The 18,746-nt window shown below is 33.9% G+C and overlaps 3 protein-coding genes across 4 annotated transcripts; 1 reads left to right on the forward strand and 2 right to left on the reverse strand.

Moving 5' to 3' along the window:
* On the forward strand, window positions 6,708-8,298 carry LOC18606011 (transcription factor WER). The gene is made up of 2 exons (XM_007039389.2): window positions 6,708-7,059; window positions 7,222-8,298. Exons 1-2 carry the CDS (start codon window positions 6,927-6,929, stop codon window positions 7,926-7,928), a joined length of 840 nt encoding a protein of 279 aa, XP_007039451.2. The 5' UTR covers window positions 6,708-6,926; the 3' UTR covers window positions 7,929-8,298.
* LOC18606012 (methyltransferase-like protein 17, mitochondrial) lies at window positions 9,803-13,743 on the reverse strand. 2 transcript variants are annotated; one of them, XM_018116845.1, is made up of 12 exons: window positions 13,532-13,743; window positions 13,164-13,429; window positions 12,924-12,997; window positions 12,728-12,822; window positions 12,223-12,320; window positions 11,956-12,039; window positions 11,598-11,678; window positions 11,399-11,479; window positions 11,186-11,281; window positions 10,776-10,855; window positions 10,455-10,546; window positions 9,803-10,308 (listed from the first exon to the last, which is right to left on the reverse strand). In XM_018116845.1, the coding sequence occupies exons 1-12, from the start codon at window positions 13,662-13,664 to the stop codon at window positions 9,908-9,910; spliced, it is 1,581 nt and encodes a 526-aa protein (XP_017972334.1). In that variant the 5' UTR covers window positions 13,665-13,743; the 3' UTR covers window positions 9,803-9,907. The 2 variants fall into 2 exon arrangements, with proteins under 2 accessions (XP_017972334.1, XP_017972336.1); XM_018116847.1 differs by having other exon boundaries at window positions 13,169-13,429; window positions 13,532-13,725.
* On the reverse strand, window positions 16,944-18,545 carry LOC18606014. Its single transcript, XM_007039398.2, has 3 exons — window positions 17,910-18,545; window positions 17,613-17,785; window positions 16,944-17,524 (listed from the first exon to the last, which is right to left on the reverse strand). The coding sequence occupies exons 1-3, from the start codon at window positions 18,486-18,488 to the stop codon at window positions 17,401-17,403; spliced, it is 876 nt and encodes a 291-aa protein (XP_007039460.1). The 5' UTR covers window positions 18,489-18,545; the 3' UTR covers window positions 16,944-17,400.

Consider the following 18,746-nt stretch of genomic DNA (forward strand, 5'->3'; position numbering starts at 1 on the left):
ACATTAATGGTTTCGATTTATTTTCAGAATTAAAAATTTTAAAAGAAATTATACAGGAAGAAAACAGTCCAATTAACATACTTAATCATATAAAAAGACTCGATTCTTTTTCAAATGTATATATTACTTTTAGAATAATGTTAACAATTCCAGTAAGTGTTGCTTCAGAAGAAAGAAGTTTTTCAAAATTAAAATTAATAAAATCTTATTTAAGATTAACAATGTCTAAAGAAAGATTAAATGGATTGATTATATTATCAATTGAAAAAGAAATATTAGAAAAACTTGATTATAAAAGTTTAATTAAAAATTTTGCATCTCAAAAAGCCAGAAGAATAAAATTTTAATAATTTTTTTAATTTCAATTAAAAAAAGCCCCATTTGAATATTTCGCTTTAGGCCTTTGAACTTATTGGGCTGTCCTTACAATCATACTATAATCAATAGATGTAATGTGATTGTAGTAAAAAACTAATACAATCAGATTGTATTACACTCTGTACTGTTATTAAAGATATTTTTATCTTTCAACTTTATTATTTTGTTAAAAAATTTTTATAATATTATTAATTATTATTTTTATATAATTTCGAAGATATCTTTGTATCATTCTTAGTAGTTATAGTGACTATCAATAAAATTTATATCATATTTTAAAAGAAAAAAATTAAAATAAAATATATAATATAGAAAATTATATTAATAAATAAAAATAAATTATATAAGATTATAATAAAAAATAAAAATAAAATATATGATATTTTGAATATATTTAAAAGATGATATTATATAAAAATTAACAATAAAAAATACAAGTATATAAGATTTGCATTTTAATAAATAGAAATAAGAGAAAATTACAAGAAATAACCCTCCTTATAAGCCCAATTCAAAAATATCTTTTATTATAATTTTAACTATTTTTGACTAATTTTTGACATGACTTGACAACAATGCCCTTTAAACAATTTAAAACAAATCAAAATGGTTTCGATTTTCTTTATCTCGTCATCTAAACAAAATTTTCAAAATTAAATCTCGATTTTTCTCTTTTACCAAATACTGTCAATCTCGCTACTCAACTCTTTTTTGTCGTCCTAAAGAGTAGATATGACATCAATATATGTGTTTTGGGTTCTCGGATTTATTGGTTTATTCATAGAACCTCAAAGTTGAGGGGTTGAAATTGATTAGACATATTTGTAAATTAGAACACTGTATGACTTTGGTAACTTAAATCTACCTACGAGCAGGCAAATCAATTAGTTATTAAGTATTGCATTACTGGTTTTTAGACATTATGTTATTGGTTTTTAGTTATTACGAGACTGATTTTTAAGTATTACGTGATTGATTTTTAAGTATTGTATGACTGATTTTTAAGTAATGCCTAAGTCACACAATACTTAAAAACTAGTTACGTAATGGCTTACTAACCAGTCATGCAATGTCTATCAACCAGTCATGCAATGCTTAAAAATTTATAATGCAATACCCAAAAACTAGTTAAGTAATATCTAAAAAATCAGTTATATAATGCCTAAAAATCAGCAAAACTATTGAATTCCATTTAATAAAATCAAGAACTTCAAACAATACATCATATTCCATTTAACAACATAATCAACGAATATACCTACTTGGCGTAGAATACTCAAAATACTCAAAAGGTTTTTCTTCATATATAAAAAAAATTCTAAAATGGTTAAAAAATTCATATCACTCAAAAGTTGTCTTCGTATGTTAAAAACCACTCCAAAATGCTCAAAATGTTTAAAAGTTTTTCTTTCTGGTAAGGAATACTCCAGATATGAATAGTCTGACGAGGAAAGCTCAAAGGATATGAGTTAGTTTGAGGTGTGAATCTAAACATATGGGTCAGTTTCATTAAGGGTAATTTTATTTAAAATTAACTTTTTTTGGCTAAAAATAGTTAAAATTATAGAGAATGCTATTTTCAAAAAACACTTTATGTATGAGGGGTATTTTTAAAAAGAACCCTAAAGATAATTCTAAAAATTAAAATTACATTACTAGCGAAGTACTTATAAACTAAACGCTGCAATATTATCTTTCCTATATTTTAATTATTACTTTGTTTATTTACCAAATACTACAATATTATCTTCCTTACAATCACATTCCTTGTAATCATATTACTTATAATCACATTGTATTGTAAAGTACCAAATACCACTTATAGCTCTTCACATGGTGATTTCATTTTTTTCTTTCTTTACCTCTATTGTTGTGTACATGACATATACTATATATGGTAGTATTAAGTAAAGAAAAAAGTTAAGAGTAATGTGCTCTGATCACTTGCATACAAGAAAAAAAATTAGGTCACTCTTGATTTAGCTCCAATCTGGCAAGATTTTTAACTCTTTACCTATTTTTTTTATAATTTTTTAAAAATATATTAATTACTTAATCTTGTGCATCATAATTATTACATTTCACTCCTTTACCTCTCATAATGAGTCGGATATAAAAAATTTAAAGCTTAACGTTATTTATACTTACTAAAAACAGATCGAGACTAATGAATACGTACAAAAAAAGAAAAATATTTTCCATGATTTTAATGTTGTATTACACGTTTTTTATTTTATTTTGTTGATCATGATTTTATGTATGGTTCAAAACGAGAATTGGAAAAGCAAGCACAATGACTTGTTTTCTACTTGCAATGAGTGTTCCTCGGGAGTGATCACCTTAATTTTCTAGGTCAAAGATTGTAAGCTTAATATGCCAAAGAAATGGAACTCGTAACCTACGTGTAGTCTTTTTTTAAGGGTCGTACACCTAGCTGTCTCTCACACCCACTCGTAACTAACGTCCAATCCTTTTGGGGAAATTGAGAATTTATCTTAATACCATTTGTTGATCAATATTTATGACATGCACATGCCCATACATAATTGCTTTCCGTATATTGATTAGCTATTTTTTGGAGAAAAAGAAACATATATATTCTTGACACGAAACAACTTTTTTTTTTAAAGAGCGACATGAAACAACGTAATCATGCAACACTTTCTAAATACTTCAATTATTACCTTCACTAAACCTTAACCTTTTATGCTGACATATTCTCATTCACTTCCCTCGTTCTCAATGTGCATGCTAACTAATTGCTATGGCTATTAGGGGGTTATGCTGACATATTCTCATTCATTTCCCTCGTTCTCAATGAGCATGCTAATTGCTATGGTTATTAGGGGGTCGACGATCTTATAAATTAATAGAGAATATGTATATACTTAATTTTGTTGTTCATTGATATTATGAAATAATATATATTGTTTTAGGGTTATGATTGATTGTACTGCTATTATTATTATTGTATTTTTGACAAGCAAAGATGAAGATTTTATTTTAAAAAAAAAGGGGAGGGATAAGTATATCCCCTTGCATCTTTACAAAGGGCCCGCAGCAACAGCAAATCCCGCAAAATTCTGTACGTTATTGTCAAGAGAACCACTAATCTATACGAGATCTATACAAGCTCATTACAAGTTACGAGCAGTTACCAAAATATTAGCCATCAAACGGGTCCGCCAGCATGACAGAGAAGGACATTAGCTTAGACAAGGACCCCGTGACAGAAAAGCAAAAGAGCAAGGATAAAGCTTTCATGACAAGAAATACCTCCAGGCAGGGAAGTAACCAAGAAAAAAGAACTCAAATAGTGAGTGCAGCCTCCAATTCCTGTTCAACAACTTGAGATGACCTGCTATCCTAAATCCAAAGAAAGTTCTCTGGCCTGAGAATGCCTTCTTTGACTAGGGAATCTGCCTCATCATTTGCCATATGCAATATGTGTTTAATCTCCCATTCACTAATTTTACTAGGAACATTAAGAGTTTGGATTACTAATTGTCTCAACCTCTATGGCACATCACTAGGAGAAGTGATTCATTTGACAACATTTCTATTATCAGGTTCTATAAGCAGAGGGTGAGAGGTGCACCATCTAGAGGCGGTATAAATGAGGGCAGCTTCGCTTACTGCCATTAATTTAGTCTTGTTAGAATCACAGATGCCAACAGATTTGGAAAAGAGAACCAGTACATCCCCGTGCTCATTTCGTAGGATACCACCAATCCCCGAGTCACCAGGGTAGCCTCTTGAGGCACCTCCCTTGTTAAATTTTAGGCTTCCCACAGGTGGTTTGGTCTATGCCATCTTTTCCTTGGCGTTCCTATTCCTCACAAGAGTAGTTCCCTCGCTTGGCAGCCTAGCAAGATCACCAATAGAGTCATTATGATTTGGTCATTTTGCATTTACCCACCATGCAACTCTAAGTTTCATAAGCTGAAAGATTTGTTCCTCATCCCAAATTTTGTCGTTAAAGATGACATTATTTCTTGTAATTTAAATGGTCCATATGATGACATACCAAGTCATTCTCCATATCTACCCATTGCTATGCTAACAGAGTTGGCAACTTCCAGCCAGGAGAGGAAGCAAACCAGAGGGTCTTTATGAACAACCCAGTGCACATTCCATAAGGCTCCCCGCTGAACTATTATTAATTATAAATTTATTGGAATATATAAATCTAAAAGTCGTCGTTTCAACCCTAGCAATAAAATTTTTTGTGAGACTACTACTAGCTATTACTGTATTATATATATGGTCTGCAAACTAAATGTTTCATGGTCCATGATTTTAATTAACATGAACAACCTTTTCTCTGTCTCTTTTTTGTTCATTTTTTTTTAAAAAAAAATTGTAAGTTCATTCATACAGGGGAGTCGATAATTCCCCTACAAAGGTACATCATCTCATAATCAGTGATTTGTATATTATGCCTGGGAACAACAAGCGAGCATAATAACCAAATCACCATCTTCCCTGTGTCCCATAGCATGCATGATTTGCATTCTACTTACTACACTTGTTTCATGGGAGAAAGTTGTAAATGGACAAAACACATGCTCGAGTACTCTCTGCTGGACCGATTGCATCTTTGGCTAGACCATTACAATCGCGAGTCTGGCCATTCAATAAACGACAAAATTTTCAAAAAAAAAAAAAGAAATAACCGAGCTCTAAATTTTTTTTTGAAAAATAAAGCTTTGTTCCTCCATTGCCAAAATGCCACACCAAGTTATTTGCTTGTTCGGTAGAAGAGTTTGTTGGGCATGAAGGACTTGGCATGGTACATATCATATTTATAATAACAAAACTATCATGCTCATGACATGAAAATTTAAATTAATATTTTGGTATAATATCTAAAAAGTTTTCGAATTATTTGAAAAATTTTAAACAAATACTTATTGTTTTATTACGTTTAATCAAATTTCTATATTTTTATTTTAAATCAAATAATACTTATAATTAACTATTGATTAAGTTTTGTTAATCAAAATATCACGTGATATGTTGACATATCATAATAAATGATGACATGACAAACGATGTGATATAATAATATGACTATATGATATTTTTTATTTTTCACTTTTCACATCAATGTCAGTTAACGAGGACATAAAATAATAAGTAATATTTTGATTAATGATAATTAATCAACCATTAGTTATAAAATTTATTTAATAAAAAATAAAAATACATAAATTTGATTAAATATAATCAAAATAATAAAAATTTATTTAAATTTTTTTAAATAATTTAAAGAATTTTTAAAACATTGTAATTAACATTTTTATACGTGACGGGGAGAAACCTTTTTCTGATTTTATCGAAACGTTGAAGTCATTGTAACTTCAAAGCGCCGATCAATAATTGATGCTATAGATAGAGATGTTCCAAAGGTTAAATCGAAGAGTTCAATTATTCTGGCGTAGGTAAAACTCACATCAGAAATAGGATATAATCCATGATAGAAAGGGTTAAAAGTTAAAACCATGGCCACATTCTTATAGGTCAGGGTTATTTACCGGAAAGAGATTTTGTAATTCTCTTTCTCGCAAATGACATTACAACTAGCTAATTGGATTTGTTTTGGAAGATAATGTTTAGTTTAATTTATAAATGGGTATGAAAATGACAGCTAGCGTCATTCTTGGAAAAAAAAGGGTTTCAATTTTTTGTTCATCCAGAAATATTACAAGATTCAACAACTTAAGTTGTTTGGTTTAACCTTCTTTATATATATATATATATATGTCCTGCATGGTAGTGGAATATCTATGTTGCAATTCAAAATATTAATTATTAGGTCCCATAGCATCAGAGATAATTGGCAAATTAATATTATAAAACAAGTAAAGGTATTGAGCTCACAACTCAATGTTATATAGACATCTTTTTGATTTCATGTTAATATATAGAATAGTTCAGCACAGTCGTGGTACGGAAAGGCTTCCTTACGAAGGAAAGTTTCCCTTTCTCCGTGATCAAACGTAATGCTTCAGATCCAAAAATGTTTAAAAATTGTCTAAGTCTTAATTAGCCTACACATTGAGGTTGTCATTTGAGTTTTAAAATGTGGTTTGGGGATATAAAGGAAAATGTCTACTAAAACATTTTCCTCCACTCTTTTTGTGTGCGCAAAAATATGATACAAGGTTCGAAGAAGAATGGCAGATAAAGGAGAAGGGTTGTTGATCATGCCTCTTTGGTTTGTCTCCGCCATATATAATTTGAAAAGAAATTCGACCCCTATAGACAATTAATTGATTGAAAATATAGCCAATCAAACATCAATAGTTAGTTCTTTCTATCAAAAAAAATATATACAAATTTTGTGCGAACTTGAATAATTCATCAGCTGAATGCACATGAGTAATACTATTTCTGGAATGTTCTAACTTTCATAGCTTTAAATTGGGGGACAGGTTTGTAATCTCATGTGCTCTATCTAGCACCTCTCTCTCTCTGCGGGTTCACATTTTCTATTTTTGGGTGAATCTGTTTTTGCTTACCTGGAAACCTAGAAGAAAGGAAAAATGGGAAGAGCCCCATGTTGTACCAAGGTGGGCTTGAAGAGAGGTCCGTGGACAGCCACAGAGGACACGTTGCTGACTAATTATATCAAGTCTCACGGTGAAGGCCATTGGAGATCTTTGCCTATAAAGGCTGGTATTTCTCTCGCTCATATTTGCAGCTAGCATTTCATTTCTCTAATTCTTGGACCATGGCTTCTTGCTTAGTTAACTTTTTCCAGCCAAACTGTAGGCTTATTTTGTTGCAAGTTCATTAATTCCCTTAGTTTTGGACTGTTTTGGCGTGCACTCCACTCAGGGCTGCTTCGGTGTGGGAAGAGCTGCAGACTAAGATGGATGAACTATATCCGACCTGATATTAAGCGAGGAAACATCACTCCTGATGAGGATGATCTCATTATCAGGCTCCATTCTCTTCTGGGCAATCGTTGGTCTCTCATTGCCAAAAGACTTCCTGGCCGGACAGACAATGAAATAAAAAATTACTGGAATTCTCATCTCAGTAAGAGAGTAAAAAAATCGGAAACCAATTCAAGCAATTCCAAAGAAGCATCAAGAAGCAGCCGTAAAGCAAACAAGACTAGTGAAAAGAAGCAAAAGAGTAAGGAAAAACAAGAGGGTGCAAATCCTACTGCGACGACCACAGTGCATCAGCCAAAAGCTAGCAGGGTTTCACCTTTTTCAGTGCTAACGGGGAGCAGCGGTTTTGACAGTAAGATAAGTGGGCCATCTAGCTGTGGAGAAGGGAGCAGATCAGGAGCTAATAGTGATACCGATGTCTTTGATTTTCCCCCTTATTGGCCTGACGGTAATGCAGGGGCAGCTACTAATAGCGGAAAGGCAATGGTTTATGATGAAAATCAACAAGAATTCCCTTACGGCTTTGACACCGGAGTAGGAGATGGTAACATGCTTGACGACATTTTTCAGGAATACCAGAAGCTTCTGGTGGTGGATCATGACCCTGGCGAAAGAAACTCCTTCGCTGATTCTCTCTTGATCTGACGGCGTTGCTTTCTTCCCACGGTGGTGATAATAAAGTTTTGTCTGTTCTAAGCTATCCTGATAGTCCAACATTTTGACCAAATTTCTTCAGTCTCATCAAGCTACAATCTACTTTCAATCCTAAAAACATAATTATATATGTATTTATCTTCACCAACAGGTATATAAATGAAAATAAATCTACCTATATATCATTTATTAGCTATATTCTGCGAGTTGTTCTAAAGTAAAGTGGAAGATAGTAATTCGAATTGTAAATAGGAGAAAGAATAGGGAAGAAAAAGAGGATCAGCCATTTCAGTTGTAGATCAGTGTTCACGGTACTCGATGTTAACTCTGGGAATTTGGTACTACCACAGCCGCCCCAATCATTCCACTGATCCCAGGAATAATAGAGCTGGTGAATGACGTATCTAATTAGTCTAACTCTAGCCCTAGCTAGCTACTATTTTTTCCTGGAAGTCCTTGCTCCATATCTTTGAATTTGAGTTCTAAATCAAGTACAATAGAATTCAAATATTGAAAAAATTATATTTTTCAATAAAATTTCAATTATAAAGAAACAATCATATAGCATATGATCTTCTATTTAGGCCACTTGCCATAGTACTTTTGACAGTGTGTTGATGTTGAACCACTCACTAAAACAGCTTTAACAGGACAGTTTCATTTCCAACATTGTTGGTGGAGAAAATAGTAGTACATGGTCCTAGCTCCCACTTGTCGGAGGGAAGCCATCCCGACAAGCTTTTAATTGGCATACCATCTAGACATCTCAACATTTATTATGGCAATCCAGACAAGGAGGAGACCGTAAAAGTTTTTCTATTCATCATTTATATGACAATTTATCATAATTTGCTAGAAGAATATATATACACAAGATGTTGCAAACAAAGCATATGACAGTATATGTTAACATGGAAAGGAAATTATTTTTTGAATAATTAAAAATTAATATGTAATTCTCTTTGACACATGTAAAAGCCTTTTGAACTTTAATTACACAAAAGAAAGTATATATCTTCCATCTCATAAACTTCATTTTAATTTTTAGATTTAAAAAAAATAAAAATATAAAAAAGAAACAAGGAAGCGAAGTCTAATTAGTGTTTAATCTCTATAATCAAACATATCCAAGTTTTCCGTGGAGTATCAATTAACATCAGTTTCAAAATTTGTCCTGACGATGAACTGTTCTTTCAGCAAGCCTCAAACCCCATTTTTTGTGGCGTCTTTTAACTCAAATCTTTCTGAATTTCATAAAAAGATGACCGAAGTTGGTCTCAGTACAAAAATTCTCTGCTCTGCCTTGCAGGCTTGAACCATAGCCACTGTTAATTTTCCATGTGCCCTGTTAGTTTTGCTCAGCCATAAACGCATTTGTCTGAAACCAAAAAGGGAAAAACGAAACGCTACTGACTGATGATAGTTTGTGGCCCTAGATGTTAGTATCACGATGAAATCATTCATCACGCACACATTTTTATAATTTTGTGGTGAATGTTAATGTTTAATATTCTCCAAATTGTAGGGATTAATTGTATGTTTTGGCATCTTCCTGAATAAAGGAATTGCTCCAGCAAAATTTAGCGGGCACCACTTTTTTGCAACTGGGTTTTATTTATTAAGTCTCAAGCTCAGCTGGTATTTTGTTCCCATGCTTCTGACGGAGCAAAATTTGACATGGGGCCTCCTGTACTGAGCTAATATTTAGGGTCTTTTTTGGTTTTGTTCCTCATGTAAATGCATTTAGCCGGGTTTATCCTGCAACGAACCTTCCTAATGAGTTAGGCTGGTTTTAGTTGTCGGTTAAGAGTACCTTACGGTGGGATAACAAATTAGAATTTTATCTTAGTGCTATATTGCCGAAATAGTGAACCACCCATCTTGGGCACCTCAAACTTTATATTAATATATCATTTGACTGGGCACTTTGCCCTCCTTTGTATATATATCATCTGCCTTCACATTCGTGATCATGAGACACTACCCGTTACATTCCTTCCCAAGGGCCACAAGTCACCCCAGAATGACCTTCGGGCCTGATGATGCAAAGTAGGATTCTTACTTTGTGTGATAACCTCGTGGTCAAATGAACCCTCTGAGGCATCTCCATTGGTTGGTCGACAAATATTCATGTGAACCTGCCTGCCTCTCCGAACAGGAGGGAAGATTATCCGTCCCCAACCGCCCCCAAGATCAGCAAGAGCTGTTTCTTCTTCTTGATCTTCTTCATCATTATCTTGTTCTTCTACTTGATGGTCTTCATCATTATCACTGACAAGATCAGTTTCCATAACATCGGAGTCATAGGCACTTGAATGCACTTCTTCATATGGAATGACATCAGCAGTTTCTTTTATATTAACTAGATCCTCTGTCAAGTTAAAAACAGATTTTTGAAATGGAAAATATCAGAATTAAGAGCTCTCCTAAATTCTAGGAATTAGTGTAAGCAAAGTGTGCTACTAGAGTTAAAAAGGTTAAAAAAAAGGAAAGATGATGGTGGAGACAAAGATGTACCATAGTCAATTTCAAGATCTTCCGGATTCCTCTTAGCACGCTGCTCTTTCAAAGTCTCAAATTTTATACCATCAAGAGGCCAAGATTCTCTTCTGAAATTTTTAATAATGGTTAAAATTAACAACATGAGACAATAGAGGGGAAAGGGGATGATGACTAAAAGTGTGGTCTATGCAGGGTTTGTAAAGACACTTAAGAGGTGTTAAGGAAAGACCGAATGACTCAAACCAGCAGACATACATGTTGCTAGAGCTTCAAATTACCGAAAAGAAAAACATTTTTGTAAATTACCCAATCCACAAAACAGCTGAGAATACTAACCGAGGTCGTTGTCCTCTTCTGAAAGCAACAAAACAAAACTTTTCATCTTCAAAGCCACGTAAAGGATCACCCTTGGAACGCTACAAAATAGTGATAAATGAAGATCAGTGAAAATTTCCTTATTCTGAGGCTTTCAAGATAAACTCTTCCAATTCCCAGAAAAATATATAATTGCAATGTAAAATATGTGATTCAGATTCTACTTTGAACCACCATGAGACAAGATAGCATGGACCTAGGTATTTCATGAGGAGATTAGCGCATTTATAAAAATAAAACATACTAAATCTTAGGTTGAAAGAGAATAGCAGAGCAAAAATATTACAAGCTCCCAGCATTGACAATTGCTGACTTGCATTAACATGGAATACTAGATAAGTCGACAAATGATAAATGAATAAAGGAGAAACCTTGTATGCACGTTGTGAAGATGTCCTCTGCAAACGCTGAACAAAATGACAGTACTTTCCAGATTTCTCCAATGGACAACACCCATCATGAGGGCACTGAATCAAGAAAGTTATTTAATTATCTTTTTAATGAAAGAAAATATATAAGTGAGATTGTGCAGCATTTTTAAGTATGGAGAAAAAGAAAAGCAGAGGAGACACAATCATACTTACCGGAGCAATAATGAATGCACCAGTTCTAAGATCGATAAGGTCCTTAGAACCTTCCTTGTTTGCCTTGGCTTTACGGCATTTCTAAGAAATCATAACTAAGCTATCATATAAGCATAGGGAAAAAAGAACAACCATAAATAAAACACATAATATTCACACAACATAACAAATTTATTTTCAAAAGAAAAAATAAACTCACTCTTTTTTCCATCCACAATATGTGAGATCGCATCTGAGATATAATATTAGATCCATGTGGTGTTCCTGGTTCAACTAAGACCTGCCAACAATCAAAATTTACGAAAACTGAAATATATAGGACAGACAACGACCAAAATAATATTACTACAAGGATAACAACTTATAATCTGCAAGTCATAGCTAAGGTGCCTTAAATCATCTCATCAAGTGTCAGAAGGGCTTCCAATTCAGGGTGGCATGAATGACATACATTAGTTTGTTTCCTCATCCATGGCACAAAGAGTGATACAAACCATTGATATTCCCCCAGCAAAATATACAATGACAGAAATATGTCAATAATTCGAAGAACATACCAGGACATCCCGTGTCAGATTCCAAAGTTGGCGCACTATTGTAATTCGGTCCTTCAGGGATGGTACCTCTCCAAGCACATAAGACTTTAACCCATCAAAAGAGGCATTTTATTTTGTTAGTACCAAGAAAGGGCATATCTCCAAAAGATTTCCAAAAAGAATTCATGGCATGCAGCAATTAAAGCAGTAAACTAAACAGAAACATTAATAGGCCACATCTGAGCCTAGACAAAACAATGACAAATTTGGGCAGAATTACAAACTTACAGCAATTACAAGGTCGTGTTCCCTCTCAGACTTGCTGATATCTTTTGTTAGTGTTTGAAGGCTAGCATAGCTATGAATAAGGGGCAAGTTCTTCAGGCCTAAAAACAAACATAAAGAAATGGCATAAAAATATCAGAAATTGCCCAATTACGCCTTAAATAATTTTGCCACACAAATATTAGGTACGATGATGAAAACTCTCTATGCTCATTATTTGCAATAGTTCCAATCTATTCTATCATCAAAAAGAAATCATCATACAGACAATTAGTACTGTCAACTCTTTTCTACCATCTGTCAAAGACACATGCTACTTTGATGTAATGCGCTTATCATCAATCATAAATGTTAGAATATCCATAATTATTTCATACTTTCTAACTTACAATTTACATTACCATGATGCAGCCAAAGTGCTAATCAGCTAGCTCTGTAACAAATGCATCAACTGCTCCCAACTACCATCAGATTTAATCTCAACGAAAATGTGAATATGAAAAATTACCTTGTATAAGACTTCGACCCGCACGCTGCATGGATTGAGATGGTTCCACTATGTTTATTTTCTCCACAGTTTTAGGCCAGACTTCTCTTATTGCCCTATAAACCCACAAAGTTTATTACTGAAACGAATTTTATATAACCTCAAGACAACTCAATATGCACATATATTTGCAGATAAAACCCAAACCATTTCCTACCAGAATGCCGAACCGGTGCCAGCACCAAAATCCAAAACTTTTGTTGGAGAGAAACCTGGTAGCCTTCTCCTCACCTAGCAAAAGCGTCAAAAACAAAAATTTACCCAAATTTAAAAGCAAAACAACAAATTCCACCTCTATACATAAATGCCCAGAAATGATCAATCATTGGCAATTATGGCACAAATTTTTATTATTAAGGTTGTAAACTTGTAATTTAGAGGAACAAATTTTTGGTACCTCACCAAGGACCCTATAACAAGCAGAGTAAACTGCGGGCATCCTGGAAGCAACATAAGCAACGGTCTCATCATCTCTATAAGTGAGACCGATATCGCCATAAGCACTCTTGATTTTCCATCTCTTTGACTGCTCCACTGACTTAAGAGGGTCCTCAACGAGCTCCTTCGAAGTCTCAGCCGTCAGATGCAGATTCACATCTTTAATCTCACTAAAAGACTCCGATAACCGCAACACTTTTCTCCGCATATAAGGGTCCTCTTGCTCTGTAACCCAAAATCCATAAGCCCAAAATATAAAAACATGAAGAGCCTTTTAGTTCGAAGATATTGAAATGGTCAATAAATTCACATAGATAGATAGATCACCTCGGAGGTATTTCTTGATGGCTCGGCGAAGGCGAACGGGAACGTCGAGGCAGCGTTCGGATTGTTTGGCTGCAGCACGGAGGGACTCGGGGGTGAAGATTTTTTGGGTTGTTTCTGAGATTAAGGATGCCATTGTTGGAAACGGGTGCTTGCTTCTGCGAGTGAAATGACGGAGGTTCGTGCTTTTGTGCTGAGAAGGTTTTCACTGTTAGGGGTTAAGGGTTTTAGTTTGTTTTGGGCTATGAAAATGGACCCATCACAAACTTCCAATAGTAGAGTTTAGAATCCAAGAAACCTTCTAACTCTTGGGCCCAAGAAATAAAATGCATTTTTTTTTGTCATTTATATATTTATTTTTGGCATTTTATTTAAACATAATGTATGTTCTTAATTTTTGCCTTCCAACATATAAAGAGTTATGCTCTATTTTTTTTTTTTTTACAATTGAAAAATCATGTGCTGATCAATAAACTAAACACTCAACCAATGAACCAAATGTTGGATACTATTAATAGTGACAGTAATAAACATATCTTCTAAGAAAATGAACATATAAGAAGATGATATTCCAATATCTCAAGAGATCTAACATATTTTCTAATAAGATTTTATTTCTCTAACAATCTCTTCAATATCTCAAGAGATCAACATATTTTCTAGTAAGATTTTGTTTCTGTAAAAATCTATCAAGTCCTACACTTGTACAATATATAAATACATTGAAATTGAATGCAAATGTGCAGACCTTATTTTCATCTTCAATACTATTTTCTGTTCATTTTTTTAAACAATTTAGGTCCTCTAGAAGGCTGATGCATATTTATCATTGAGTTTGTAATTCACAGATGCCAGGAATAAATTCAAAGTCTCATTTGCTTGGCCAACAAAATTTCCCTGGATCTATGTCTAGGGCTGAAAACAGCAAGATAGAAGACAAGGGTAAAGGGCCATCGAAGACAATAAACCAACGGGGCTAAGGAGATACTTAGGAGCATGAGAAAGGTTCTGAATACTTCAAAAGTATTGTTTCAGGTGCCTGAAGACTGGCTTGTGGCCAGGAAATGGCAGCATTTACTAAATATCTACGCTTTGGCACATGAAGGGCTTTCTTTGTTTTTCATTGAAATGAATGTAGAAACTTCTCAGTACTTTCGCGGAGCAAAGATTGATCGCTTGGCACAACTTGTATGTCTAAATTTTTTTGAGCCATTTTCAATTCCCTTGGAAATTATCTTGTCTCAACACAGTCATTGTATCATGACTTGTCTTGGCATTAAAATCTTTAAAAAGACAACATTGCCACAAAATTGAAATACTTACATCGTGTTATTAGAATTAAACCACAAAGTTATGATCGAGTGTTGAGATGATGATACCACCTTTTTCCAATTGTTCGGAGAAAAATGGGATTGAGTTAGACAGTATATCAACCTCCAAAAAATGGTATTGAGTTATATAGTATATCAACCTCCAATCAAGTTATAAATCTGGCAGCTGAAGCCATGAGTTTCGCTTGAGGGATGGTTGAAAAAGAGTGAACTAGCATTTCAACATAAGCATTCAAGACACCCATGTACTCGAAACAGTTTGAATTCCACGTGTTTTTGACTCTCGGTACTTGCACTTTTCTCCTCCTATGCGTACTCTTGTTTTTCTTTATTTATAGGTTTCCTGCTATACTCCAACAAGTTTCGAGGTTTAAGCTCGAATCAATGGAAAAAGATGCAATTTTTCAATGACATGAACAAGATGACTAAAGAAATAGAGAATTCTGCAACTATGTATCTATGGCTGCGATATTTTGGACTGGATGAAAAGGAACCTTTGTTTGGGAAAACTTGAAGATTGGGCATCCATTGATCGCTTCATTCTTCTCTTTTCAAAGGAAGTAACACCAAAAGCTTTATACCGAATTAAGCAATTCATCATACAATCACAGAATCTAAACAATTAAATAATAATATGAGAAAATAATGAAGAATAGTCTTTCTTGATAAAGATATTTTAAAAATAATCATCAAAATAAGTTTAATTATTTTTAATCATATTTAGTCATGACTTGATAAAAATGCCTTTAAAACTATTTCAAATAAATTAAACCATTCATCACAATTTCTCCTCATTTGTGTTTTTTATTTTTCTCTCACCATCCCAGTCTCTCAAATTTTATCGATTTCTCTATTCGGCATTTATCTGCTATACTTCTGATTTCTCTCTCCCGCATTTTTAGATTTTTCTTTTTTACGCTTTCAAGATACCAAACAATAGTTTTGATATGCTTGGGTAAGTGGTTATTTGAAAATTTTGATTTTCAGGTATTTTGGATAAAACTAAAACGGTAGAAATGATCACAGATGTTTGAAATAGCTTTTAATTAAATCAATTCGGGACTTAAACATCAATAAACTCAAAAAATTAAAATTTATAAACTTATGTTTTCAAAGAAATTTTTTTTTTATTTTTAGTTGAAATAGGTGTTTTAGATAAAAAAATTTATATTTTGATTTATGAAAATATGTTAAAAATACTTTAATCGGTGTCAAATTGTCTAAAAAAAATGAAAAGAGTTGAGAGGATTTGAAATTTTGGTTCGTAAGTAACAACAATATTTTAAATATTAAAATGCAACAAAATGTTTTTGAATATGGCATGTAATAATAATATTTTTTCAACATGGTATGTAACAACAGTATTTTTTTTTTCAACATGACGTGTAACAACCTTTTTTAACCATGACGTGTAATATATTTTTGTACATAATGTGTAACAACAGTATTTTTTTAACATGACGTGTAACAACAGTATTTTTTCAACATGACGTGTAACAACCTAACTATAGAGTATCATATGTTTTTGTATATAGCGTGTCACATGTTTCTGTACATGGTGTATAACAACCTAATCATAACATGTCACATGTTTTTACACATGACGTGTAACAACCTAATCATGACGTGTAACATATTTTTGTACATGACGTGTAACATCATAACGTGTAATTTAACTAAAGGTAATTTTATCTAATTTTATTAAAAATAATTAAAATTATAAAGAGAACTATTTTTAAAAACATCTTATCTTTAAAGATTATTTTAATTATTTTTAACAAGATAAAATTATGAAGAGAACTATTTTTAAAAACATATTATTTTTAAAATTTATTTTTAAAAATATCCCTAATAATATTCTAGAATCATTTAAGACCATTTCTCTTTTCTTTTGGGTGCAAATTCATGATCCTATTGATGACATTCGACTTTGCGTAGTGGGGTGGTAAAGTGAAGATTTCTCACCCCTTTTCTGCGTTCATTGTTCCTCAAGGTTTATATTTAGTCAATGAATTGCCCGAGCAGTGACAGAAAGGTACCTCTGCAAGAATTGAAGTTTATAGACCCCTACAAAGAACTGAAAATTGTTCAGAATCCAGGCTAATAATCTAAGATAAGTACATGATTTCACTTAGGTTGAGCTAAACATATTTAGCATGATGAAGAATTTCATTATATACTGAAGAATCGAATTGCTGTCGATTCAAACACCTGCACTTTTAAAATAGAAACATATTACATTAATTTACATAAAAAAAGGGTTCAAAATCAACAAAAAAACCAGTACATACTTCTATAGCCCTGAAGCAGCCTGATACTTAATTATCTTGTTATTGAAGTTAGTATTAACGTCCAGTACCATGATTTATTTCACTCCCATGTCAATCAAAAGCATTTTTTCCCATACTCTCGTATCTTTCGGTTCCATCATTTTCTTTGTGCCTCAACTTTCTCTGCTTCTTCGATCACGCAAATCCTATTGAAAATCCATGATCCTACATACAATGTCTTCATATGAGGTCTACCATGAAGGAGAGGGCATTAAAAAGCTGCGACCATAGCTGGCGAAACTCCAACTTGAGCACCCATTTCCTTTTCTTCTTGTTCTTGTTCTTCATCTTCCTCCGATTCCCACATGAAGTGTGCGTAAGAACCCAGCACCATGCTGCAAAAAAAACCCAGAAATTAAGTTTGATTTGCAGAGATATATAATAATAGTAGAGTAGAGATAAAAGGAAGGTGAAGAAAGTTACCAGTCATCAGGAGAAGCGGCGACGGCTCTGTCGAAGTAAGACTTGGCTCGGGTTTCATCTCTGTGTCTCTCCCAGATAAACTTTCCGTACAAAGACAAAACCTCTCCATCTCCAGGACTCGCTAATATCGCTCTCCCGTAATACTCCTCCGCCCTCTCCATATCTTTTTCCACCTTCAGAATCAAAACCAAACAACAAAGAAAAGTCAGATTATTTAAGTAATACAAATAAAAAACTAAGAAAGTTATATCAAAATAATATAATATTAGTAATATTTGTTACTGATGTTGGAATTACCTCGTGCAAGAACCTGCCGTAGTTTCTCAACAGAAGAGAGTCGCTGGGATTTAGTTTCAACATTTCCCTATAATAATCGCCGATCTTGCTCTCATCACCGAACGAATCATCTCCGTGATCACCGCCGGATTTCCCGCCATTTCCGAACCCGTCACCGGAGAACCCAATCTCCTCCATCGAGATCCCGAATTCCGGCCAAATTGACTCGAAACTCGCCCGATCACTTCCTTTTCCCGTCACCAACGTTCGAAACTCCCTGCCTACTTCACCATCCGACAAATACTCCTCCTCCGGTATCCCCGCCCGAAAACACCGAGATCCGCCGGGAATCCGAGACTCCGATCTAATGATATCAGTATCGGACAACGCTCGCCTCATATGCGTGTGAGTCTCCTTCGGCTTCCGTTTATTCATAGGGAAATGCAACGAGATTATCGGAGAACAAGGGGAGCAGCCGGCTCTCTCACAGGAGTAAATCCCGCCGATCGAACTTTGACGAGAAAGAGAAACTTTGGGCGAACTGCACAGAGCCGGAGACGGGACCGGAACCGAACCGGCTCTCAAAAGAGCAGCTTTCATAACTGAAGAACGCTCGGGTTCAAACTTCTACACCGATAGTAAAGCTTCGGCCTTTTGAAAGGGGGCTTCATGTTATATAAATAGATAGTTACGAGCCGTCGGACGTGGTGACGGTAGTTGACTTCAAATAAAATGAGATAATGACACGTGTTAGAATGAACGTGAACGGAGGCATGAACGTGGCGTCGGCTATGGCGAAGACTGGAAAACTTTTTCTTTTTCTTTCTGGGGTCACGAGAAAAGAGTGATTGAGTAAGC

This window comes from Theobroma cacao, chromosome 3 (genome assembly GCF_000208745.1).
Source record: "Theobroma cacao cultivar B97-61/B2 chromosome 3, Criollo_cocoa_genome_V2, whole genome shotgun sequence".
Lineage (NCBI taxonomy): Eukaryota > Viridiplantae > Streptophyta > Magnoliopsida > Malvales > Malvaceae > Theobroma > Theobroma cacao.

Coding starts and splice junctions, on each gene's coding strand:
- LOC18606011 (XM_007039389.2), top strand. CDS start 6,927: ATGGGAAGAGCCCCATGTTGTACCAAGGTGGGCTTGAAGAGAGGTCCG. Junction 7,060..7,221: donor ATCTTTGCCTATAAAGGCTG/GTATTTCTCTCG, acceptor CACTCCACTCAG/GGCTGCTTCGGTGTGGGAAG.
- LOC18606012 (XM_018116845.1), bottom strand. CDS start 13,664: ATGGCATCCTTAATCTCAGAAACAACCCAAAAAATCTTCACCCCCGAG. Junction 13,430..13,531: donor CATCAAGAAATACCTCCGAG/GTGATCTATCTA, acceptor TTTGGGTTACAG/AGCAAGAGGACCCTTATATG. Junction 12,321..12,727: donor GGGTCGAAGTCTTATACAAG/GTAATTTTTCAT, acceptor GTTTGTTTTTAG/GCCTGAAGAACTTGCCCCTT.
- LOC18606014 (XM_007039398.2), bottom strand. CDS start 18,488: ATGAAAGCTGCTCTTTTGAGAGCCGGTTCGGTTCCGGTCCCGTCTCCG. Junction 17,786..17,909: donor ACGGCAGGTTCTTGCACGAG/GTAATTCCAACA, acceptor TTGATTCTGAAG/GTGGAAAAAGATATGGAGAG. Junction 17,525..17,612: donor GCCGCTTCTCCTGATGACTG/GTAACTTTCTTC, acceptor TTTTTTTTGCAG/CATGGTGCTGGGTTCTTACG.